The following is a 27065-nucleotide window of genomic DNA, read 5'->3' as shown; positions in this document are numbered from 1 at the left end:
GCAACCTAGGGAGAAAAGAGGGATAAGTGGGCAGGATTTTAATCAATTGTATTTTAGGTATTTTGAAATTTTAAATTAAGAATTGTGCTATATTTTTCATATCTGAGTCCATAAAAACTTTAGTTTAGAATTTGCAAAATCTTAGTACACTTGAAATTGATTATATAAAGTGATATGATTTACTATTCATTATTATCCGCAGAGATGACAACGGGGTGAATTTACAGCGACTTTGTCAAAACTCAAGACCATCCTGATCAAAAAAAGTTTTGGATCCCAACCCGTTAATATTTTTAAAATATGATTATAACTTTATAAATATGAGATAGTAATATTAATGAAAGGTTTTGTAAATTTATATGTGCATATTTTAGATATTGAAATATTTAAAAGTTTTAGAATATGTACTATTTATATAAATATTAAAATGTTTATAAACTATTTATTTATATTATTATTTAAATTTACAACAATACTGAGTTTATATAGCAATATTCATATAAATGGGTTGGCATAAAAAGGCCCAAGCAGTGTAAAAAGAAAAAAGAGATGTCAAATTCCAAATGATGCAAGATCTAATGTGCCCCCAGCCTAACTTAGGTAAGGCCTCAAGGTGTCCCTAGGAAGCCTAATCTGGATAGAGTCGGAGTCCGACAGGAGGCGATATCAAAAACTAAATTAGTAAAAAGAAGTCAAATCAGTCCAAAGTCGAAAGGACTCAGATCCAAGAAGGCCTCACAAACCCACAAGTAAGCTTAGGGACTTGAAATCTGTTAATCAAAGTTAAAGCCCATATCACATGGCATCTACAAGTGACCTAGGTGGCATTCATATAAAATCTCTAGAGTCGCACCTCATAAAATCAAATAAGGACCAACAACCCTATCGAGGATACATAGCGCCTCCAGTCAAAAGTAACCTATAAATACTAAATGTTTGGACTCTTGCTAGGAGAAAGGTGTTTCCTCAACCACCTAGCCGACATCATTATCTTTAGAAAATATCTTCATCACACTAGACTCTAACCGCTCCACGAGAATCGGAGGTCTCTAATCGCCAAGAAATAACCCTCCACCGAATCCAAGGGATTCTCCAGCCACCGAGGATCTTCACCAAATCCAAGGGGGATCAGCTCCGATTGCTAGGGACCCTCACTGAGTCCGTGGTTGGTTCATCTAACCACTTTGAGATCATGTTCTACTAGTGGGAGAAGGCGATTGGAGCCTACATACTATAATTTTTACCTTCATGCTACCACTTTAATTTAAAAGAATATTGAATTTCATACCTAGAGTTTCAATTCAATATCAATCTCTCATTTGTATGTGAAAATCGAGCAATAATACTATTTTAATCACTCATTTATACTCTTTTAGTTTTTAGCACTTATTTCATTACTTTCCACTTCAACTGAACCCAAACACCACATCTTTTACTTGCGTTATGTAGTATATGTAAGTATAAATAAGTTATATATTTTTATATATGTATAAATATATTTTATAAAATATAAAAAAAATAAAAAAAAAGCTAGAGGTTTGGGGTGGGTCCGGGTCCCGCCCCGAAACCAATTCAAGGCTTTAAAATCCGGCCCAACTTCATACAAGCTTTAAGATTTTATTTTGAAAATGTCCATCGCCAGAAGAGAAGGATTTGAGACTTATAAGTCGTTCAAACTTTTCATGTGTAATCAATGTAAAACACTTATATACATCTTTACGTACATATTATATTTATTTATATAATATAAAAAGATATATTAATTATACAACATATACAATAATACTTATAATTGGGGAAAAATGCAAGAATCCCCTTGTGATATTATAAATAGGTAAATTACCCCTTTATGAAAAAATAAATAGCAATTTACCTCTCTGTATATTTTAAAATACTACAATTTATCCCCTATAATTTTTAAAATAAAGCAATTTACCTCCCCGTACAAGGGGGTAAATTGCTTCATTTTAAAAAGTACATGAAGGTAAATTGCTATATTTTTTTACAGGGGAATAATGTGCTCATTTTTAATATCACATGGGTAAACTGCTATTCACCCCTTATAATTGTCATGATGTTGTCAAATTGATTGCAATTAGAATTTTTCAAAGAGAATAAAAGTAAAAAGGGGTCTGACAGTTTGGTAAACACTATAATGATGGATTTGAAATTTTTACAATTACAGAAAATTTTAAATTTTACGTTAAAAATATTTACTATATTAATAGTGTGCTTCTTGGTTTTCTTTATAAAGAAAAGATTGGTGAAGATAATTATAATTGTGCAAGAAATTGGGATGTTATTGTTCTAGCGTCTCTTTCTATTTTCTTTATTAAGAAACGCGTGATTAAGAGAATCATAAATAGTCGTGCACACGTTATCAATAATGATAAAGCGATGGAGTACAAGGAATATTAACAGTCGGATAAAAACAAAAGACGTGTGACTTCGATGCGATTTCTCCTTTGTTTTGTTTTTTACGCTTTTGGCAATTCCTCACTTTATTGGGAAAAAACCTGATAGAGACAATGTTGAGTGTTAACTATTCATACAAATTTTGAATCTGCAAACATAAATTACAGGATTAGAAGAAAAAAAATATGTAAAAAAATGAATTTTATAAATTTTAATAAAAATAAAAAGTACAATCTTTAAGAATGAAGATTATAGCGAGATCCAACGACCAGAAATTTTTGTTCTTGAGCTCTTTTAAATCTGTGGGAAAAAATTATGAGTTACTTTGAAATACAGTATCAGGGTTTTGAAAATTTGATGCTAAAATAGACGTGGAACTATCGCAGTTGTAGAACTTCATCGTGACAAAGAGTTTCGAATTTGCGTTGGACTTGAGTCGTTCGAATTTGTTGTAAGTATGTAGTGCGTAGACTTGTCGAATGAATTTTCCTTTTTATAGACAAACTTTATGCAAATTTTTAGGGAAAAGTATTATTTTAGTCCGTTAAGTATGCATAATTTTAATTTTAGTCCGATAACTATGTCTATTTTTATTTAGTTTCAGTAACTTACAAAATTGCTTACTTTTAGTCTTCTGGCAAATTTTCGGACAATTTTACCCCTATGAGTGGACTAAAACTGCCTTTCAAAAGTTACATAGGGGTAAAATTGTCCGAAAATCTGCCAGAGGACTAAAAGTAAGCAATTTCGTAAGTTACCGGATCTAAACAAAAATGGACATAGTTATCGGACTAAAATTAAAATTAGGCATACTTAGCGGACTAAAATAATACTTTTGCCAAACTTTTATTTGGACTTGATATAGATACGTTTTTAACTGGGCCGTACTTAAATATGATTAGACTCAATTAATCAATTCAAAAAAAAAATTATATTTATTTTGAATCTGTCTGTGAAAAATGTGTAAGTGCTAAATTTGTTATCAACTTTAATTTGCAACCAAATTATTAGTCAATTTTGTTTGAGTTTTATAGTTAGTAATTTTGATACAAAAAATCTCAATGTCTACGTATTTTAATTGCATGTCGTTTTCGTTGTTAAAGGAATTGCATAGTGTTCACATAAGAAAAATAGAAAAATGAGACAAAATTTCTTTATTAGTCCCTCATTTATACTTTTCATCCCACTTTGGTCCCTCATTTCTTGGATGCATCGTAATAGTCCCTCAACTTTTAAACATGTTGTATGGTCATTGACCGTCTAAGTTTTGATGAAACCTAATTAAAGTTGATGAAATAATGTATTATTGAGAGGTAAAATTGAAAAATTCATGTACTTGAATAATTTTTCAATAATTCAAAAATATCACGTACTCCGATAATATTAAATATTTTATAAGTAAACAAAAATAGATATCTCGATAGAACAACTACTAATTATTCAAATTAAATAAATATTTATTATAACTGAAAGTTGAATATATTCTTAAAATTTTGCAATGTATATTGAATTTGGATTTTAGTATAAGTTTCTTATAAATGTAGAAAAATAAAGATGGTAGAAAATTATAAAATAATAAAATATTATAATCAATTTCGATAATTAATGTTGAAAAAAATCAGTCGGCTTAAAATAAAAAAAAAAAGAAAAATTGATTTAGATTCATACAAAATCTTTTCTATATATATATTGCCTTATAATACCTAGGCATAAAATACATTTATTATATTTGATTTTTTTTTAATAATTTGTAGTTGTTTTATTAATATTTGTACTTTTATTTAGTTACAAATCATATTATTATTGAAGTATATGATTTTTTTAATAATTCATAAATTATGAAAGTACACGAGTTTTTTCAATTTACTCTTCAATTCATTAGTAGAATATTTTATCCACTTTAATTAGATTCCACTAAAATTTAATGATAAGGAACCATAGTAAAATCTACATAAAATATAATGTACTATTGCGATATATTCGTAAGTTAAGGGACTAAAATGATACAAAAAGTGAAGATAAAGTACTAATGAAGATATTTTGACAAAAAAAAATAATCAACTTTTCACAAAACATTTTTAAATATTATGGAAATTGATGCCCCAAAAATATATAATTATTGATCTAATTAAGACAAAATCATAAATAGTAACACATGGAATAATTTTGAATGGGACCTACTATCAATTCTCTTTCTTCTACAACTTTAAATGCATTTCTTGATATATTTTTATAAGAATTGATTACATGTATTATTAAATTTTAAATATTAGCAATTATAGCAAGATGAATTATTAATAATTAATAATAATTCAATCAATAAATAATCACTATCAGAGTAGAGAACTACTTATAAAATTTGAACCCATAATTTTATAATTATGAGACCTCACCTACACTGCTAAAATGGTACTTATTAGTGTATATATTTTTTTAAATATAATTATATAATTACATACAATACCTCAATAAATGGAGTCATGCATCGATATTCGATCAATCCATCTCCGTAATTAAGAATAATAAAATAAATTACAATAAATAGTTATACAAATATCCACAGATGTGTGGGGCTCGAATCGATTTATAGGACCTTCATATTAACTACTAGACTAATACATCATTGGTTATTGGCGTACAAATATATACATACAACTCCTCCATCTATATATACATCTCCCCAACTATCTCTTTAATTCCACATGCATAATTAGCAATAATACAGCTACAGCCATTCCCTGCACTTTCAAGTTCAGTTTAGTTTGGTTAACAATGGTACTTTCTTTCATACTCCTTCTGATCACTACTTATTTCCTCGGATTCTCCCAAAGCCAGCTCCAAGTTGGGTTCTATGACTCCACCTGCCCCAACGCCGAGGCCGTCGTCGCCGCCATAGTCCGCGATGCCGCTGCCTCCAACCCAAACACCGCCCCCGTCTTGCTCAGGCTTCACTTCCATGACTGCTTCGTTGAGGTAACCCTCCCTCCCCCCCTTCAATTTTAATACATTCTTGCATACAGTGAAAATTCTCGTTATTATTACACTTGTTATGTGATTAGTCACTTACATGGTTCAAACTTTCTTTGGCTAAAATTCCTGTACGGGCTAATGTCATGGTACACATTGGATTTTTCATTGCAAATTTGCTGCCTAGTGTTTGATTAAGACCGAAACAGACAATGATCGGAACTACATTAGTTGATTGCTATACATATAAGTTTGATGCTCTTGAACAATCCAGGGGTGCGAAGGGTCGATTCTGATTGATAACGGGCTGGAAACGGACGAGAGACAGGCGTTCGGGCATCAAGGAGTCGGAGGATTTGACATCATAGAGAGAGCAAAGTCCCAATTGGAAGCTGAGTGCCCCGGAACTGTTTCTTGCGCAGATATAGTGGCTTTGGCTGCCAGAGATGCTGTAGTTGTGGTAAATATTGCTACTATAACTGACACTTTCGAGGGAACTCATTGTCTGTGATTGTTGCTGATCGGTCTGCTTGTAAATTCAGGCAAAAGGGCCGTTCTACGAGGTGGAAACAGGGAGAAGGGATGGCATGGTTTCGAATGTAACATTGGCGGACGATATGCCGGACGTTGGCGATTCCGTTATGAGCCTGAAAGCCAAGTTTTTCAAGAAAGGCCTCAATGAGAAGGATCTTGTGGTTCTCAGTGGTAGGATCACACACCTCTTCTATTTTATCATTTCACTTGTTATGTAATTCGTGTACAATTTAAGTAGAGCTACCAATTATATAATAAATTGTAATATAACTAGTCAACTCAATTCAGATATGTAAATAGATACATCTACATAGGCAGAAAAGTCGTGCAAACCTGGCTAGATACATCTAACTACTCACGTTATATGTTATTATACTTGTTATGTGATCGATCACTCTATTAAAATTGTAGCAAGCATCGGTCACATAAAAATGCAATAGCAAACACACGTATGCTTGCTGAAAAATGCAACTTTTGTGGGTGTCTAAGTCGGTAGACATGCTAAGATAGATGATCTTAGCTTTTGATTAATGCAAGAAAATTCGCAGAGTTTGGAAATAATTTTCTAATTATGTATTAGAAAAGATATATTCATCTATATTTTTTAAAAAATAAGAAGAACAAACCAAAAATATTTATCATTTTTGAATTCCAAAAAATGTAAGCAACCCCTATAATATTGTAAAAGAGCAAATTATCTGTCTATAAAAGAAAGAAATAGCAATTTTCCTCTTTATATTTTTTTTCATTTAAAAAAATATAGAAAGGTAAATTATTTCATTTTAAAAACATATGGAGATAAATTGCTATTTTCTTTTTATAAGAGAGAAATTTGCTCACTTACAATATCACTGAGGATAAATTGCACTAAACCCTTTTTCAATTTGCAGTGAATAATGTAATTCATGAGCACTTGAGTGATTTTTTTTGCTTTTTTAATTGTCAAATAATCAATTTAGGTATAAATTAATTACAGGGAAAAAAATATGGATGTATAATAGCATGCACGTGAGGGTTGAACTGATGGGACATAATTAAAGAATAAAAAAAGATTAGATAGATAGATGAGTTGCATGTGAACAGATGCAAGTTGCTTTCACATAAAAATAAATTAAATGGACACAATTAAGATTATAATTTCCATTTTATGTAAAAATAATTCCACTAGCTAATTAATTTAATTTTTTTTATAATGTGGATAGAAATGTTTAATTATGAAAATTCAATTTAAATCCCATTACTAAGTTTGTGTGATGTCACAAAATTAATGAACGATAAATTAGCTTTGATCTATATTTATATTTTATAGTTTTTTTTCGGACAAAATGTGTAATATTATTTCGAAATAAATACAAATTAATGTGGATAAATATGAATACCCTAGATATTTTTCATGAATATTGGTATGAAAATAAGTTGTCATGTGTGATATTTGGGTCATTGGTTAGATGATGAGGTAGGATGAAAGGGACTACATTAATTAGTGATAGGGGATATTTTATTTTCAAATTTAATGCAGTTGCTTTTGAGCTCTTTTTATCTAATAAAATAAAATTAATTACATTTAGACCCTTGTAAATGCGAAACAATTATCTTAATTACACTTAGACCTCCTTTGATTAAGTGTAATTATGTATTTCTAGAGGGGTTCAAATGTAATTAACCCAAAAAAAATCATAAAAAGTCGATGTTTATGTTCTTCATTTGCTAATTTTATCCGTTTTTTATCTTTAGCTGCACATACAATTGGCACGGCAGCATGCTTCTTCATGGGCCAGAGGCTCTACAGCTTCACGCCCGCTGGCGGCTCAGACCCATCGATAAACCCCGTCTTGCTACCGGAGCTAAAATCAACGTGTCCGGAGAAGGGAGACGTCGGTGTGCGGCTGCCGATAGACAGAGGCAGTGCGGAGACGTTCGACATCCAAATCCTGCAGAACATCAGGAGCGGCTTTGCTGTGCTGCAATCCGATGCTAGCCTGTATCAAGACCAGGCCACGAGGAGCGTCGTGGACTCGTATTTCGTGCCGTTCGGGCCGTCGTTCGAGGCAGATTTCGCCAGTGCAATGGTGAGAATGGGCAGGATTGGTGTGCATACAGGGTCGCAAGGCACCATCAGGCGGACTTGTGCTGCTTTTAATTGATAAGAACTCGTGTGTGTGATTAGCCTTGGTGTTTATATGGCCCTAATTCTACTTATACATACATACATACATACATATATATATTATATGCTCCATTATTATGTGTGATTTGTTTATTATGTAATTGATGGGAATATAGTTTGTAATGGACACATAATTAAGTTTTATAAAAATATGTGTTTAGGTATAATTGTGCGATTCATTACGATAATTTAAATAATACATATTTAACTATTTATCATGTGATTGGTTACGCTGAATATCTCATAAGACAGCCTCAGACTTCTTTGTCTCTTTTTGAGGTGTTTGCGCGTTGAAATTAATTATTTCAAATATCTTAATTAGAAACTCTTACTTTTTGGAGTTTATAAGATATTAATTTTTTGAATTGTTCGAATAAATAAAATTATAAAGCTTGTAAAATATTATTGATGATGATCTTATAATTAATATGATAAAAATCAAACGAGTTTTGTTAGAGTTTAGGGTTATTAATTACAATTAGATCCCCTCTAAAAATATAAAACTACAGTTTCTTTGAAAGAAGCTTAAAAAAATACAATCACACCCCCTCCAAAAATTTATTTTTTACATGCAATTTTCTTTTGTTAGGGTTTAGACGAAAAATATTGACATCAACAAAAAAAATATAAACTTTTAATTTATCCCTTACTTAACATTATATGTAATAATTTCGCACTTATAAGGAAAATTATATATCTGTCCTTGTAAATCAGGTTTAAGAAAAGATACAATCCTTTCATATCCCATCATCGGACGTAGACTTTTAATCGAACCGAGTCACCAAAGTCAAGGCAAGGTTGCTGCTAGCAAGAAAATAACCCTTGGCTTTGATAAATATGCCGTTATATTACGAATGAGAATCAAAAGTATTAATTTTATAAGTTATATGACTAAAAGTGTTGATCCCATAATGAATGGGAGCAAAGTAAAACAGGCCTAATTTATGTGACCAAAAATATAAAAATAACAGACATGAGAATGTTAAATGAGTAGTAAAATTAAAATTTTATATAATTTTTATTGCTTAAGTCGGCATTTTTGGTCCAACAAATAACAGAAAAGAGGGTTAGGTGTAAATAATTTTTTTTTTGAAGTAAGTGTAAGTTTAATTTTAAAACTTAAAACAAAAAAAGTATAATTTCGTGTTTCAAAAATAAGGTCTAAAAAAAATTAACCCTAAACTTTAAAAATAAGTTACGCACGCCTTATAGAAGTTTATAAACTGTTGATATCTTATCTTTTTTTTCATTTTATACACTCCTTTATAAAAAAATTTATCCAACACGTATTAACATTCTATGAACACAGTATACATCCGATCTAAAGTATACGGGTAAAATTCATTTTAATCTCCGTCTTTTCAACTCATTCCAAATTAGTCCCTCTAATGAGTGGTTTTTCTATATTAGCCTTATGAAATTCTTTTTCTTTTTTATTACATAAAATCATTTGCCATTCACTTTTTTATTTCTAATTACAATTTGATCCTTCTATTTTAAATTTTTTTCCATAGTTTTACACCTTCTGCTAATTTTTTCTCCATTACAGATTATTTGATTTTGAGGAAGCCACACTAAATTGGAGTAGATTTTCTATCACAATTACTATTTTGATTTTTTATTTCATTTCACATATACAGATTTAGACCATGTTTATTTTAATACGTAAGTTTGTATAAAAAAATTAATATAAATTAATATAGTATTTACTTTATTGTATGATGGCTCGATATAAAATCAAAACTCTATATTAATTACTGTTACATCTGAACAAACAAGCTTTTTTTTAATATAGTGGTTTTTTTTAATTATTATTTTTATTATTTTTTATTTTTTTTTGGGTGTAAACTTCCTCCCAAGCTCTTTAATCTTACAAACAAGCTTTTCCCCAGCTTGGGATATCCATTTTTGGTAGCTATTTTTCTGAATTTGAGTTGACCTTTTCTTTTTTTTTTTTTCCGAATTTTCTTTTGTAGATCAGTAATAAATAGAAGGATGTGAAAAATCAGATATGAGCATCATTGTAAAGGTAATGTCGGTATTGTAACTTATTTTTCATAATTCTCGAATATAAACATATTTTTTACATGGAGAACGAGGTTGTCCGAATTTATCATCGAATCAGCCGAAGAACCGAAGTGGCCATTCTGCTCCATGCAGTTTTAGTGCAAAGAGGTGATTTTGAGAGAAAAAATTTGTTGTGCATTTAAATTTAGTAGACAAGGGCTAAAAAGTAATTTTGCTACCAAAATCACGAGGATTCTTAAAACTAAATACTTGATAAAATTAATGTAGTTTTGGTAATTCTTGTAAGTAATGACCTTACAATTTATACTAAATATTTTTTTATCATTCATTTAGATAAAGATGATCCTATCACTTATTTAATTCCATTTTCGAAGTAAATGAGGCCCAAGTGTGTAAAATTTCTCCGTAAATATATGACGTAATATTTATACACGTAATGCTCATGCATAAAATGAAATAAAAGATCTAACCGGACAATCAGTATGGCTAACACCCAATAGGATTACACAGATTGATGTAATGATTATGGCCTAAATTAAAGCCAATTTTTCAGAATAAATAAAACATTTTTCTGTGGTTTAAGACAATCAGTATGGTTAACAACCTCATTGATCCATTGGGGACATCCGGGTTTGACGGTAAAAACTGAGGATAATATCTCGTAATTAAGATGAAACATGAAATCAAAAAGATAAAGGGGGAGACAGAGAAGAACATTCTTGTCCGAGCCTGGTTTGACGAGCAGTTTCCTTCTCTTTTTTCACCGTATCTCAATCCCTGACAATAGATATACAAGTGCATCAACTGTTTGTATCAGTGAATGTAGCTCATGAAACATAGTTATTCCTGATGATGTATGCACATATGTTAGTGTTTGTGAAAGAGTTGATCAATGTTGGGCTCGATTTTTGTCAGATTCGACACGTATTTCTATATGATCGAGCAATCAAGATCGGCATATAAGAGACGGGTACCCCAAAAGAACTCTTATGGCTACAAGCAAGATTAGAAAAGCTATTGGGGTAGTGAAGGATCACACCAGCATTGGCCTGGCCAAGGTGGGCGGTGGCACCTCCGTTTCGGACTTGGTAGTAGCCATCGTGAAGGCCACCCGACATGACGAAAACCCACCCGAAGACCGCTACATTCATGAGATCTTATGCCTGACAATGTATTCGCGAGCGATGGTGAGTGCTTGCGTGAGCGGCATTGCCAAGCGCCTCAACAGGACCAGGAATTGGGTAGTGGCCTTAAAAGCCCTCATGCTTGTCCATCGGCTCCTCACCGATGGTGACCATGCCTACGAGCGGGAGATCTTCTCCGCAAAGCGGCATGGGACACGCTTCCTCAACATGTCTCACTTCCAAGATTCCTCTGGGAAACTGGATGCATGGGACTACTCGGCATTTGTTCGCAACTATGCGCTGTACTTGGATGAGAAGCTTGAGTTTAGGATGGAGGGCCGGGGACAGAATGGAGGTTCTGCATATAATGAAGAAGATGATGAAGAAGTTGTTACGTCCAATGACGCGTTGGTGCGGGCTACACCCGTGTGTGAAATGCAGAATGAGAGCATTTTCTCTAAGGTTGATCATCTGACACAGCTTCTTGAAAGGGTTTTATTATGTAGACCAACAGGTACTGGTGTAGGTTTCATGGTCTTTTTTCATTTGGGAGTTGCACATGTGAATAATATTGTGAAGTGAATTTCTTGTAATACAGGTGCTGCAAAGCACAACAGGATTGTGGCTGTGGCTCTCTACGCCATAGTGAAGGAGAGTTTTCAGCTATGCTATGACACAACAGAAGTAATCGGGACGTTGATTGAGCGGTTTATGAAGCTTGAAATACCAGATATGATAAGAGTTCACGCCGTCTTCTGTCGCATTTCAAAGCAGTACGATGAGCTAGATGCATTCTATGACTGGTGCACGACTGCTCGGATTGTGCCCCCTTCCGATTATCCTAAATTTGAGAAAATTCCACAGCAGAAACTCGATATGATGGATGACTTTGTTCACCAAAAGTCGGCCATGTTGAGAAAACGGAAGGCGGCCACAAGAGCTAAGCCAAAGTCCAAACACGTTGAAGAAACAAAGGCGGCAGAAGCAGAACATGTTAAGCATGTAATCAACGAGGTGTCACCAGCTGCACAATTGGTAGAAGCAAGAGAGAAAAACGAAATAAACGAGGCAAAAGAAGATGAGAAAACTCGAGAAATAGGTGATTTGTTGAACTTGGATGAAGATGCACCAAGCATTGAAGAACAAGAGCATGCGTTCGCATTAGCTTTATTTGATGCCGTTCCAGCCACAACCGCTCCAGCAAGTACGCCCACCCCATGGGAAGCCTTGAAGAACTCATCAGGAGATTGGGAGACGGCATTGGTTCAGTCCGCAAGCCATTTGTCAAATCAAAAGGCATCTCTTCCCAAAGGTTTTGATACATTGATGCTTTATCGCATGTATCAACCAGGGGCAATGGCTCCTACCGTTGGTCCTACGGCCACTGGAAGTTCTAGTAGTGTGGCGCAAGGGTCAGCGGGAAGGACGGCCATGCTGGCCTTGCCAGCACCACCGGCAGCCAATGCTGGAAACGACGGTCCATCATCAAGTACTGATCCTTTTGCCGCTTCTCTTGCGGTATTGCCACCAGGGTATGTCCAGATGTCTGAGATGGAGAAGAAGCAGAGATTTTTAGTAGAGGAGCAACTATTTTGGCAGCAATATGCCAAGGGTGGGATGCCGGGACAGGTGGGATTAGCAAATGTACAACAACAAAATCCTCATCAGTATATAATAGGAGGCGGATCGGATCTTCTATTATAAAGTCTATTTCTATCTTCTGCTCCATTCATCGTACACACGTCATATATATAAATCTTTGTTAAAATAAAATATATAATGTCATTCTTATATATACGGTATACGTATGTTGAATGGAATAGAAGATGGACTATGATTTGCAACAGATAATTCAATCCGAATATGAGGTTGCATATAGAGGTAGTGAAGCTTTTCTTTCTCTCTACTTAGAGTTGGCTTCTAGAAACACTCGCGTTGATGTAATCTATGGGAAATTCTAACCCATATCAAGTTGAGACGGATTTGAACTCATTATATGACAAGTGTAATATATTTGTCGTGTAATGGATGTAAAATTTAAGGAAAGTGACCAATTACATGATATATGTATGGCACTTGCTCTACAATTGATTTGATTTGACCGAATCTGACTTAGACAATAATTTTTTTATAATCTAAAAGTTAGGAGAATGCCAAAAAAATAATTATGAATCCATGTATATAATGGTTTTTTAAGGTGTTTTTATACCATGCCAAGAGTCATCAGGACCAAACAACATCAAAACTAAGTAAAAAGTTCATGTTATGTAGAATTCTGTGAGAAATTTGCCATAGTTCATTGCGAAGAACATGTGCATTCAGGCGTGGGATCTACACATTCTAGTTCATCCCACAACATTGTGAATTTTGTAAAATATGAAACCACAACTTTATTTCCTTGAGAAATCGAAGCAATTTCTCACTGCAAATTATAGATCATAGGTCCATTTGTCTGTCCAAACCTAGCTTCCAACTGCAACCATAGATTTCTAGCAGATTTAGCATAAGAAAAGGCCTTTGCCATATTGAATTCATTAGCCACGAAAATACCATACTATCTGTTTCTAATCCCCTGCTTAAACTCTTCAGTATTTTCAGTAGGTTTTGGATACGTTCCATCAATAAAGGACAGTTTCATTTTTGCAGTAAGTGCAACCTTAATGGACCTACTCTGTAACAGATAATTATTTCGCATCAACGGGGTGGAGACCAAAATCATACCTCGAAAATCCGAGCTATGAATCTTCAAATCTTCCGATTCACTAGCCGCACTCGCACCTGAGGTTGAGCTGGAACCGAAACCAGAACCAGCTGCTTCATTCATCACCATTGTTCTTTAGTTGTTTATAACTACCACTTGAGGACTATATATTCAGTATCCAGAGACCATCTGTAACAATCAATATACTGATTATCGACATGAAGTATCTATATTCAATTAAAAATTATCAATAAAGTAGAAAAATAATTACTACAAAAGTAGAATAACAAACCACATCTACGTTTACCAGCTTTAATTTTCTCAATTAAGCTACACCTTATTAGAAAATTCTGAATTAAATTAAGGTAAATTACAATAAATTCTCTTAAAAATATAATATTATAAATATTTTTAATTATTTAAAAAATTATAATTCCCCTCTTGAAATTAATTGTCATTTAATAAATATCCCCTACAATAAGTTGTTATGAAGGAGTATTTATATTAGACGACCATTTATTTAAAATGAATATTTGTATATTTAAATAATAATGAGGTAATTATAATTACGACAAATTTCAAGGGTTCATTGCAATTTACCGATTAAATTATTAGTGACAATGACTTGGGCCTATGTTATGAAAAGGTCAAAGGCCCATTTATTGTGGAATAGGCCCAGCCCGAAGGGCAAGCTATAAAAGGGGAAAGAGAGAAATGGAGAACAGAAACAGAATAGAGAGGAGGAAGGGAAAAAAGGAGAAAGTGGAAGAGCGGGAAGTATCAGAAGATCAAGAACAAACGACGGCGCTGCGGTGGCGGCCGGAGAAGTATAACCGCCGGTGAGGGCGTGACTGTTGGTATCTGCTGGTTATTTTGGTCGGAAAAATCAATTAGGGTTTCCTCACATTGGCTTAGCCGCCAAAGGCACAACTACACTAAGAACAGAGCATGTCATTCTGCGAGCGCGCCAAACAGAGGGATTGCCTTTGAAGAATGTGGAATTTCTTGAGAGATTGTATTTAGTTTGCAACTTAAAGTGTAGGAGGCATTTCATTTGTTAAGATGGATGAACTGTTGAAGAATAAGACATTCGCGGTCCATGCAGCTGCTGCCTCATGGTCCGTGGCGCTAGGCACTGCCATAACCTACCCACTTGATACTCTCAAAGTCTTGATACAGGTTTGAAGACTGAGTGCTTGTATTGCATTCGCGCTTACCCCTATATAATCAGTTTGTTCAGTATATATAAGTGGGATTTATGTGGACAACTGAAAACAGGTTGGTTCCAGCACTAAAAAACAGTTAGCTGTGGCTGATGTTCTTTACAGAGTTCAAGCTTTGTCAGGATATTCCGGTAATTTTTTAGATACAGTTTTTGGACATTTCTTCTGGATGGGAGTTGGGTGAAGTGTAAAATTATTGTGGATTTGTTTGTTATCACTTCTCTTTCGGACATTTTCATCCTTGAATAAGATAATAAGCTTTGCTTCAAATCGAGCATATTATGTGTTCACACACGCTTTATGCACAAACGGGAAATGGTTGCTCCATATAGTGATAGAAATTATTTGGCTAAAAGCGGAGTAAAACGCACAGAATGGACGTTGTTTAAGAACCAGCTTGCTTCTTAGGGATTTAAACAACACCTGAGGGAGAATTAACAAACAGAAGTTGTTGGGGATATGGGGTTTCAGCTGCATGATATCTATGGTCATCAAGAATGTGCAAGTTAGCTTGAGTCATATTGAATAATGAAAAAAATCACACCTTTTATGTTTATACTTAATGGGATTTAATGGTTCATTCAGTATGATGTTTGATTTCTTGCTCACTCAAGTCTCTAGTGTTTGTTTTCTGGTACGTCTCTGCAGCACTTGATTGAGGTTTAACTAATCTGTTTTGCCATTTGTCACATTATAATTTGCCTCTAGCGTGCCCATAACATCATACTCTTTTTATTCTGAATTCAAATTTTCAAAAGTTTTGGCATTCAGATTCTTGGTCCTCCATGTGAGAATCATCAGATATTGACCTGCTTTATTTTAGGTCTGTACAATGGTGTTGGATGGTTGACTTTGGGAAGGACATTAGGTCTGGGAGTTCGCTTTGGTGTTTATGAGTTATTGACAGCATTCTACAAAGGTAAATTTACTTTGTGAATTTATTATGTACTTTAACTTCTCTTTGTGACTCTGCTTCTGGGCGAATGCTGGTTTTCCTCATCTTATCATGATTAAAAAACGACTCCATAATGCATTCGTTTTTTCTATGAAGAAACAAAAAGCTAATAAAATCAGCTTGTGGACAAATACAAGGAGGACTAAATTGATCCCCATCTTCATGCACCTCCCAAGAATATCTAGGTGGTAAGGAGAGAGTTATGCTATAAGACCTCTGACTCTCAAAATATATAACTTGGAGTGAAAAGGAGAGCGTGCCTAGTGTCACCAGGGAAATGTTGATTTCATGAAACAAGGAGGTATTTAGATGTCCTTATAAACATATTTCAGATCACTTGCATCATGTTTAGGGCTCCAGCGAGGATCTTCAGTTGTATATGTCACATATTTGTTCCAGTAACCTATTAGCTACAAATTCACTGGATAACTAACTTAATTTCTACTAAACAAACTTTATAAGAAGAATTACTGAAACTAAAAGAGTTGCAGCAAATGGGTCAAGCTTTACAATTAGTATGTTTTAGGTGCCACAAACATCCAAAAGCATCAGTGAAGATGAGAAGCAAGTTGAAATGGCTCATAGAAACTTTCAAGAGAAAGGGCCTTCTGCAATATGGAGTGAGACTATCAAAGAGAAGAGAGGAGCTTGTGAGTTTTCAAAATAACAAAGTTATACAAGTGGAGGAAGAATAATTGTTGTGAGGCAATAAGAGAAAAATTTGGAAGTGTGATTACATAGCTTATATGAGGATACTCTAAATTTGGTGTATAGTGGAAGAAAATGCTTATGATAAACATCATTCATCATATGCTGTTGCTTTTTTCTGGTCTTTGTATTGAGCAGGAGTCACTAACAAATGTTAGTTGCAAGAGTTTGTGCATGCTGACTTTGCCTTTTTTTCTGTTTGAATGGTTCAAAGTGACCATGTTGCAGATGATGTCTTAATGCTTGGTCAATAAGCTTGAGGCATGATTTTTATTGTTTCAATCCTGGTATCTGGAAACAGAAGGCTGCCTGCATCACTTACTGCTAACTAGAAATAGTAAATTCTATCTTTTCCAGTTACAGAAAGGGAAAATATACCAGTTGGTCTGGTTCCATCATGGTCACTGGTTCAGTTCTAGGATAGAAGCCTTCTGCTGGTTTATTTTGTACTACTTTTCCATATTGCTGTGGTGATCTTTTGTTACAAATTGCTGCAGACAAATATCTTTGTTCATCTGCATGGAAGCATGTACACACTCTTACAAATTAATGTATGAGAGAAAGATTACTATCTGGTTGAAGTGTGGGTCCATTCTTCTTGAGTGTGTTTCGATCAGCTAACCATATATTATATTAAACGGTGCTCACACACATACTTCTTCATCAGATGGTCGGGCAGATGGTAATGTGCATGTCTCTGAGGCTCTAATGGCAGGATTTGCTGCTGGCATGATGGAGTGTCTTGTAAGCTCTCCATTTGAACTTATTAAACTTCGCACCCAGGTGGCTTCTGCTTCTCGTGTATTGAACTCTCAATCTATTGCTGAAAAGAGTAGGGCTTCCTCTTTAGTTTCAAGATTACTGCCTAGGTATTCCCTTGACATGACTGCAATGACAAACTCTCTTGGTCTCTTGTCTACCTTGACCACTAAACAAGCAAATATGCTGGATGCTTTGAAAGAATATCCATGGATGATGACAGGATCTGGTAAACCTCCAGCTGTGAGTAATGTTAGAATGCCATCGGACATTATATCTTTGGAAGGATGGGGTGCTCTGTGGAGAGGTCTTAGATCGGGTTTAGTCCGAGATTCAATATTTTGTGGCATATTTTTCTCAAGTTGGCAATTTTTACACCAAGCTATGTTGAACTGGAAAGCTGTGGGAATGGACCCTGTGCCCAGGTTTTATTCACCGCTTGTTGATTGTCCATTTAAGTTCTCATGGTCAACTAAAATCCCAGATTTAGTATGAAAAATGGTTTCTGAGCATTGCTATCAGTACAATTTGTTGTTTATTTCTGTGCATCCATCGTAGAACCAGAAATGTCTTGGCCAAATACTTAGTCTTGTCAACCTTCTGATATTGTTGGTGAGTCTTCAGCCAATGAAAATGTACAAAGTCTACTCTTTTTTTCTCATTTACGCGCATTTCTTTCTTTCTGCTATACTTCTGTATTCTCTGCCATCCTGTTTGGTATTTGGCATAGTTGGCTACAGCTTAGGATTATCATCTTCAGCAACGTGCAAATTTGATATGTGATAATAGGTCAGTAAAATGGCATAATCTAGTGATATTATTTGTTTTTCTTCCCTTTATGGTCACAGTAGCATTTATTGCTACTTGGCAGATGTACCGTGTGAATCAGAGGTGCACCTATTTATGATTATTTGATGGGATAACAGCAGTATTGTTCTTATTGGGCTGCTTTTTTGTTTTTGCTTTGTTTTCTTACTATAGAAGATGTTTTTCAGGTATGATAATGAAGTTGGTCCTTTATCTCCAATAGCTGTTACTCTTGTTGCTGGAGTTTCTGGTTCATTTGCTGCAGCCGCATCTCATGGTTTTGACACTACTAGAAGTCGATCACAATGCACTGTTCTGCCTAAGGTATGGTACTTGACGAAGAGAAGGGTTTGGTGGAAGATCAGTTTCAGAACTACTCTCCACTTGATAGTCATAAATGCTTTTGCAAACTCTTCAATGCGTCCCTGGGTTCTTTTGTGTGAATGGTTCCCATTTTTCATGTTTACCATTTCGTACAAGTGAATGGTGGTGTTTTATAAATAACACCTGCTATTGCTGAATGTTCGCTTGCAGAGTAAGTGGAGAGGTCCTGGATTGTTGACTGGACCTGGAACTATAAAAGAAAAGGTTGTTAGCCAAATCATAGAATCCGGAGAGGGTGGGGAAAAGGGGCCAAGATTGTAAAGATTTTGAAGGAGAAAGTAACATAAACGGGAGGCTTTCTTAGTAATTGACAGTGGTACTCCTTAGTTGTCTCTGCCATTCTGCTTTAAATGCGGCTTCAATTTTATGTACAACAATTTTCTTCAAGAAAATTGTTGATATGGTATTAAAATTGTTGTTACAATGTTAAGAAGTTAGCTCTCCAGCGTGTCAGCCTTGTAGATTTGCTCCAGGGGTCTTATGGATGCCATTTTGGTTATCACTTTAGTGTGTCCCAGAATTTCTTCTAACTAAAATTTCAGATAGCGTCTACCCCTTGTCAGAATGCCATTTGTTACATTAGAAAATGCATCATAAATTGTTAGATGTCTGAAGTGACAGGACGAAAGTGATGCAAAAGGGGCGAGTGTACATCATAGTCATTACTGGTTATATATTCCTTTTGAAAGGTCAAATAATATGGCAAACTGAGATCTAGGGAGGCAGGTTTTGTTTATTTCCCCCTCTTTTTTCATACTTAATACTATTTTTAATTGCTTCCTGCAGTATGTATCGATGGAGAGGAAATTTCTTAAGTGGAGTAAACCTGGGAAGAGATTTGAGAGGCTAACTGGGATCCACCCGGCTGATAGAAACTTACTACTGAATGGCATATGGTTGCGCGTGGCTCGTTGTGGACTTGCATCATCTGTCATTGTAGGAAGTTACTTTTTCACTATTAGTCACCTGGTCTCTAATTGAAAGTTCCTGCATTGGGAGGACATTGGATTTGCACTTTGTGGTCCAATACACGAATTTGGATTGGAACGGGTCTAAAATCCTTGGGCCTTTTATCAAGACGAGCTACTGATCTGCTCGATTTGCTTATGTTTGATTTTTCTGTAATATGTTTTATAATTTACACTTTGGAACAACAAAGCAGCCACAGAGGTTTACTTCCTCGTCAAATCCTAATTCAGGTTCATATCCTTTTCTCTTAGTCCATCTTATCATTGTTGCTCTTATCTCATTACTTGCTAAGATTAATCGTTCGTCCTAAAACTGAACATTTGATGTTAGAGCTCTTTTTAGTAACTATTGTTGAACGTGCTTTCAGTATTGCATTAGGATTATGATTAATTATTGCAGTAATGATAGGTGTCGAAGGTCATAGGACATGTTCATTCAAATTTGAGATATATCTGCCTAGAGTAACTTGAGGTTCGTTGAGCAATGAAATAATAAGTCACTAGTGTTTGTCATTTTGTGCTGCAAGTGGCATTTCCACTAAGCGCAAGCATGAATATCATCCCCTCTTTGAACTCTATTTACCTATACTTTCCAATCCAAGAAGTTGTGTGGACTGAGTTTAAGCTTTACTTTGACCTTTGTAATTAGCTTTACTCAGAAGCTACATATATCGGGCCAAATAGTTAGGTATTGTTTTTAGTTCTCCATGTGACCAATATTCTTTCAGATAATTATATTACGCCTCCTCAATTATGGTTAAATTACAAAAAGCATCCACATTGTTTGAATAATTAAATTGAGATCCCTTGGCAGTAATTTTTTAGTACACTGACACTGGGGATGTCATGAAAACGTCACTGAAAGAGGTTAGTGTAATTACTAAAACTAATTGAATTACTTTTTTTGTAATTTGCAATAATTTAGGGGGTGTTAGTGTAATCATTCCATATCTTTTTCTCCTTTCCTTTCTGTACCAATCCGTCATGCCCAGAGACTCCAATAGAACCAGTTGGCTTGTGTTTGTGCCAAATTTTCCTCTCTTTCCTTTTGGTGTCTCTATCGATGAAACTTAAAAACTTTTTGGACAAGTGGGTATAGGTCCATGAGGGGCATGTCTTGTGCAATCATAGTGACTTGAAATTTGATTTGGTCTTTTCGAAGCAAAGCTCAAAGAAAAAACAAACCATCAAACTGATACATGGACTTGCCTTTGCTGACAATTAATTGCATTTAGACATGCACCCTCTCTCTCTCTCTCTCTCTCTCACACACACACACACATGCATGTGCCTTGTTTCTAAATGCAATCTGTATGGGTGAGATGATTGCATCTGCATGCTCAGTGCTTACTAGCTAATTAAGCAATGAAATAGTTTTATTATACGTAGAAGGGCTTCATGTTTTGTTTGTACAATTTCTTTTTCTTCTTTCTTAACTCTGACTCAATTAAAGCTCAAGCTGTTCCATGGGCTTTAGCTCTCCTATAATGAATGCTTAGAAAACTATGTAACTTTGATTGGTTCATAATTAGATTCGAATTTGGATGCCTTATGTTTTGACTTATCGAAGTAATTTGATCAATTTCCACTGTTTAATTCCCTTAACCAAATGCCTAAGTTTAATTTAACTGAATACTAATGAGCTTGAATAGATATTACTTCTTTAATTCAGATGTTGTGTGTGTTGAAGTAAAGGAACAGACTTGCTGGTGTAGAGTGAGTTTGAATATATTTTGCTTCTTTTATTCAGATTCTTTTTGCTTCCTCACACACAGTTGTTTTTGTGTGTGTGTGGAAGTAAAGGAACAGATTTGCTGGTGTAGATATTTATTTTGATGTTCTGTGCAGAAGATGCTATTATTTTTTTATTGGGCACAAGATCTGGATTATAGTGTAGTCAATTTAAAAAAATTGGTTGGAGTATAAACAATGTCAACCTAGGAAGTTCACTGAGCACATGTGTCATCCCATAGTTAATATGCAAATGTTGATAAAATATCAACAAGTATGCTTGGTTAGAAAGTTATGTCAAGTGGGTATAGTTTTCTGCAATATTTCTAGTGGTAGGTTGAAGAATTAGGCAAGTTGGAAGTGCCAAATTGACGTAGATTGGGCCCATATTATGGCATGGTTAGTAGTGTTTTCTCAGGATGTTATCTTATAGAAGTTAGGAAAGTTTCTAAACCCCTTTTTATAGTGTAATTAATTGTCCTCTTCTTTCAAGAAGTTGATCTTTGAGAATGAATGTAGACGCATGCAAGTAGTATAACTCTGTTGATGCCTGGAGGATGAGACCCGTTCCTATGTGAGTGTCTGTCTGCACACCACCGGTTCTATATAGATCAGGAAAAGGTTCTTACACCTTTGTATGTTGGTATATTGTATCCCTCTTCTTTATATTTTGTATAGATGGATGTGAATCAGTAATAATTGCTCGAACGATGCCCCAATTTTAAATGCATTAATTTATTAAGCCAAAAAATAAAGCTACACTTAGTTAATGCCCATTATTGTGAAAGCAACTTGTTTAGGAAGCTCTTTAGATTGTGGGAAGTGCTTTCTAGGATTGAGTTCAACATGGAATCAGTACAATGTGCATTGGCCCCTATAAATGAACAAGGCATGTGCTTAATTGGACATATACTACTTTGCCTTATCCAGAATGTTCTGTTTCTATTACTGTTTCATTGTTCTGATAATACAATATTTTGTAGACATTCTAATTATATATATGTCAAAAGGCTTGCAGGCCAGTAATGGAGGACTACTGCCTACCGCTAATATACACAGTTGTTAATTATACAGATTCTTGACGCAATTTTATTTACCCTGTGATTGATTGAAATCATAAGAACATATTTCCTAGAAGTGCTATTTGTGTACATTATCGTATTAAGGCCAATAATATAAGTGGCAACCTTATGTTTGATTTTTATTTTGGTTGAATTACAACAGATTTTTTTTAAAAATTTGTTATAATTATAAATACTCCTCGTTGTTTTAAAAATTACAAAGACCCTTTTTGAAATTAACGACCGTTTAATAAATATTCTTCACAATAAACTGTCACAAGGAATTTTTGTTAGACGATTGTTAATATCAAAAGATATTTAAACAAGATGTAATTGTAATTATAACAAATTTTGTAAGGGCCCACTGCAATTTACTATTTTACTATTACATTCTATGTGAATATGCTTCCACTTTTTCAATGAGGGGGAAAAAGAAGTTTTGAATTTTGAGTTTGCTTGCATCAGAAATGACTGAATGCCTCCCTAAGCACCCACCCACCCACCAGTAGAAGAAAAGAAGAATGTTTTGTGAAACAGGACAACCACCAAATACCAATCATGTCATATGTAATGAAAGCTACAAAAGGGTAATCAGACAAGAGGAAGTTGAACAAAACAAACCATATAAAACTGCCCCTCCAAATCCCCAAATTGTTTCCATTTGGGCCCCACCAACCCCCCCATCTTCCATCTCATCATCCCTCCACGTGAGATTCCCCCAACCTAAAAACATCCATCAAGTGCACAGATTTCTCAAGCAACACCCACTTTTCTCTATTTTGATTCACCCCTTATCTTTTCTTGCATCATCTTATTTCCACGTGTCAGCTTTCAGACAATGCCATGTCACCATACATTTCCAAATTTTTTTTCATTAATTTTGAGCTTCATATGAAAAAGTGTTACACATTTCCTAATAACCATAATGTCTTGGAAATTTAATTCTACAAATAAAACTACATATATAGCTATAGGCCAACATAATTATTAAACCTTAGCTATTCTTTCTTTTTTCTTCTCTTAAAACTTTTCTAGTTAGGCAAGCTGATCTCATCGAGATCGTCCATCGACAGAAAAACTTCATCCAAGCATGAAAGCTCTGTCCCCTCATCGTGGTCGTTGTCGCCTTTCTCATACACTAGACAAACCACCCATTTACTATAATCCTACAAAAATATATAGAAAAAATTATAATTTACACTAATTGAATAGTATGACGAATATAATAAATTTTTTGATTTTTTGACTTACTATCTTGGAATTTCTCCTTTTAGATGATCTACTGGTGGAACTTGAATCCATGAGTCTATATTCCTGCATAATCCAGTTGGTCTTGACGCCTTCCGAGGGTTCACCAATGTAAAAAGCACAGTATTTCTTCATACCAATTCTTTGGCCAGAGCTTGAAAAGATTGGTTCTTCAACCCCTATAGACTGCCAATATCCACTCTCAGTAACCCTACTTTGAGTCCTCCTGCTGTAAAAATACCATTTCCTCCCTTCAGCCATTGCTTTACCTACAAACAATCAAGCAAGATTAATTTCGTGAAAATTCACCAAATTCGTTGTTAATATACATTACTTAGCTATGGGGCGTAAGGTTTATATATACCATCCAGGTCCCAAGGATCATAGGGATAGAGATCGAGATCTGGGATGACGTCTGGATGGCAAGGCAGAAGCAGGGCCTTACGATGGAGGAAATGAACGACAAGTTCCTCGTCCGTAGGGAAAAACCGGAAACCTGGTGGCAGGTTGAAACTGCTATCCCCCATTCTAGATGAGAGCAAGTGATCTTGATATATATATATATATATATATATATATATATATTCACAAGAGTACTTCAAGTCCAATAATATTGGAGATGATGAGCAAATAGTAATACTTTGATCACAAGAAGTGTGTGTGTGTGTGTGTGTGTGTGTGTGTGTGAAGATTGTATTGTAGATGAAGGGTGAGGCTGCTGTATTTATAGTGAGCGAGGGAGGGAGGGTGGGTGGAGGGGTGATTGACGTGAAATGGAAGGGGTGTGTATGTGTGTTGATGAGCAGCAGCATTATCATAGGATGAAGAATGGTGATTGTGTTTTTGTTTTTGTTTCAAGGGCGGGGGAGTTTGTAGAAAACGACGTTGGATGCTTTTCAAGTAACGGGATCCGTTGCCAACTTTGTTTGATGGGGGGATTCTTACTATTTAGGGATAATTATACTCATTTTCTCTAAAATTTGATATAATTATATGTAAATCTTTAGTATTCTTAAATTTGCTTTCGTCTAATAAATAAGTTTTTCTATTAATTAAAATTGATCAAATTTACTGATATTAACAAAAAAATCAAAATAAATATATATTTTTCATAAATTGACTTACTACTAACTTAAAATTTTGATGACATAAGTCATCATCACACTTCATGCTTATATCATCGGTGTCTCATGCCATCAACGTGGCATTGTGGCAATGGGTTCAGTTTGTGGACCTTTGGATCTTAGGTGGAAGGGCCCACCTAATGGGAGTGCCCGTATACCAAATCATTACCATAAAATTAATTTATAAGATGTCCAAATTATTGAGTTATCAGATAATTAATCTTGCAATTTGGAAAAATTTTAGTCTTGATTGAGATTGATTTTACTCAACTATTAATGTACCAAATACTATTATAATACCACTGAAATGATTACTCTTTATTGTATTATACATTGATTATACGATAAATTATATCAACAATTCTTGTAATCATATAAAATTATAAATATATTCATTGAGATTGTAACTATTATTTACGCCAACATCTTCTTGGGAGAAAAACTAATTACACAAACGTTCTTTTAGGAACATTACATCAATATATTCTCAGGAGATCTACTTGTAATATTATAAAGAGTATTAGGTATATGTATAATTAAATTTAATTTTAGGAGGGTATTGATGTAATATAAGATATAATTAATTTATTACGTAATTTACTCAAGTGGGATTGAATCTAATTAATTTAAACTAAAATAAATTTGTTCGTTTGTTTGTTCGCTCTTTTAATTACACGTCACATATATAGCATAAATATGTAAGATATAATATGAAATGTAATGAAAAAAAGAAAGAATCAGAATATTATTTCTTGGGATATATTCTTCACTCAGTTCTGATCCTTCTGATGGGATGGAATCTTAATCTCTTTGTGATGAATAATTAATGAGATATTAAATTGATAATGGTTTCTGATTTAGTAGCCACTCATTTTTGGATCTATGATTAATGATTAATGATTAATGATAAATGAATAGATTAATTTATGTGGATTTTACCACACAAAAACAAGATTACTAAGTAAAGATAGTGCTTATCTATTGAAATCCAATCAGGCCTTTGCACTGTACCTATCTTGGGATATTTCAACATCCTTCTCTCTTTTTTTCCTCAGGTTCTACAGTTCTGTTTAATATATAAACACAACATATGTAAAAATTAAGAACAATCCAATCTAGTTATTCACCAAAATAATAACATGATAAAACAATTACAAGTCCTAATTATTTGACCCAACCCACCTTGATCTCTAATCTAGGCCAACAAAACCTACAGTTGTTTACTTTATTATCTGTATATGAAGGATAAAATTTGAAATTTGGGAGCAAAAGCTTAGCGACTCCAGAAGTGAGTTCATATAAAATAAAATGGTCGATCAAGATAGTTAAACGCATCATATTGCTTGAAACATTATCGATCAAGCATGTGATGTGAATCTGGCTAAGACCAAATCACATATAACTACTTTATGTTTTTCGTAAAAGGACACCCAAGTGGGAGTCGAACTATAAAGCTTCTATGGCAGCTTAATGCTGCCCCAAACTGCCCTGTTAACTGTCCAACCCTGGGTTCATTGACCAGTTAGCAAGAACCACTTGATCAAATTTATAGAGTCAGTCAAACAATCATATAAAAAAGAGATCATCTAAAGAGTCCATGCATACTGAATATTATGACGAAATACACATTATCTATATAAATAGGACATGTTGAATACTTATATAGACTCTAAAGATGACTGTTAACGATTGGGATTGATGTCTTACGACTTAACAAAAATGAGGTTATGATTTATAATTTCCAGTACATGTGAGAATTTATTTCATGTATAAGACTTTGTTTCTCATTTTTCTCTCTGCAAACAGTTGGTTATAAATGAAAATGAATGTATTCAATTTTATAATATGATAATATGTAATTATCTTATTCTTTAAAAGGACTTTATTTGGGATTTCCTAAAGGCATGACAAACAAATTCTTTAAAACACTTACCAAGCACTTTTTATAAAAGAAAATATTAACAAAGCCAAAAAGTGCAAATTAAGTTGAAAAAACAAACATCTTGAAAGGTCAAATTTAACCAACTTTGAATCTGTCCCCCACCCCCAAAAAAGAAAAAAAAGAAAAACTCTAACTTAGTGAAATTCTATAATTTCTTATAAATCATATATAAAAACTTCTGAAATTTTTTTTCTATCTATAATTACTGAAAATTCATAA

At 34.1% G+C, this 27065-nt stretch overlaps 4 protein-coding genes across 5 annotated transcripts; 3 read left to right on the top strand and 1 right to left on the bottom strand.

Annotated features, from left to right (window-relative positions):
• The first annotated feature begins 5095 nt into the window (after positions 1–5095).
• On the top strand, positions 5096–8250 carry LOC105172589 (peroxidase 43). Its single transcript, XM_011094097.2, has 4 exons — positions 5096–5388; positions 5657–5842; positions 5925–6087; positions 7651–8250. Exons 1-4 carry the CDS (start codon positions 5188–5190, stop codon positions 8058–8060), a joined length of 960 nt encoding a protein of 319 aa, XP_011092399.2. The 5' UTR covers positions 5096–5187; the 3' UTR covers positions 8061–8250.
• A 2604-nt stretch (positions 8251–10854) lies between these two features.
• Positions 10855–12961, top strand: LOC105172818 (putative clathrin assembly protein At4g02650). Its single transcript, XM_011094393.3, has 2 exons — positions 10855–11749; positions 11834–12961. The coding sequence occupies exons 1-2, from the start codon at positions 11101–11103 to the stop codon at positions 12937–12939; spliced, it is 1755 nt and encodes a 584-aa protein (XP_011092695.1). The 5' UTR covers positions 10855–11100; the 3' UTR covers positions 12940–12961.
• Positions 12962–14665: 1704 nt separating this feature from the next.
• LOC105172590 (Mitochondrial substrate carrier family protein) lies at positions 14666–19991 on the top strand. Its single transcript, XM_011094098.3, has 6 exons — positions 14666–15115; positions 15215–15290; positions 15983–16078; positions 17490–18006; positions 18577–18712; positions 19559–19991. Exons 1-6 carry the CDS (start codon positions 14999–15001, stop codon positions 19751–19753), a joined length of 1137 nt encoding a protein of 378 aa, XP_011092400.1. The 5' UTR covers positions 14666–14998; the 3' UTR covers positions 19754–19991.
• Positions 19992–23388: 3397 nt separating this feature from the next.
• Positions 23389–24486, bottom strand: LOC105172819 (NAC domain-containing protein 104). 2 transcript variants are annotated; one of them, XM_088886045.1, is made up of 3 exons: positions 24226–24486; positions 23784–24049; positions 23389–23698 (listed from the first exon to the last, which is right to left on the bottom strand). In XM_088886045.1, exons 1-3 carry the CDS (start codon positions 24305–24307, stop codon positions 23564–23566), a joined length of 483 nt encoding a protein of 160 aa, XP_088742171.1. In that variant the 5' UTR covers positions 24308–24486; the 3' UTR covers positions 23389–23563. The 2 variants fall into 2 exon arrangements, with proteins under 2 accessions (XP_088742171.1, XP_088742170.1); XM_088886044.1 differs by having other exon boundaries at positions 24145–24483.
• Between the last annotated feature and the right edge of the window lie 2579 nt (positions 24487–27065).

Source organism: Sesamum indicum, linkage group LG10, assembly GCF_026168435.1.
Source record: "Sesamum indicum cultivar Baizhima isolate 11 linkage group LG10, ASM2616843v1, whole genome shotgun sequence".
NCBI lineage: Eukaryota > Viridiplantae > Streptophyta > Magnoliopsida > Lamiales > Pedaliaceae > Sesamum > Sesamum indicum.
This window is presented reverse-complemented; position numbering and strand designations above follow the sequence as displayed.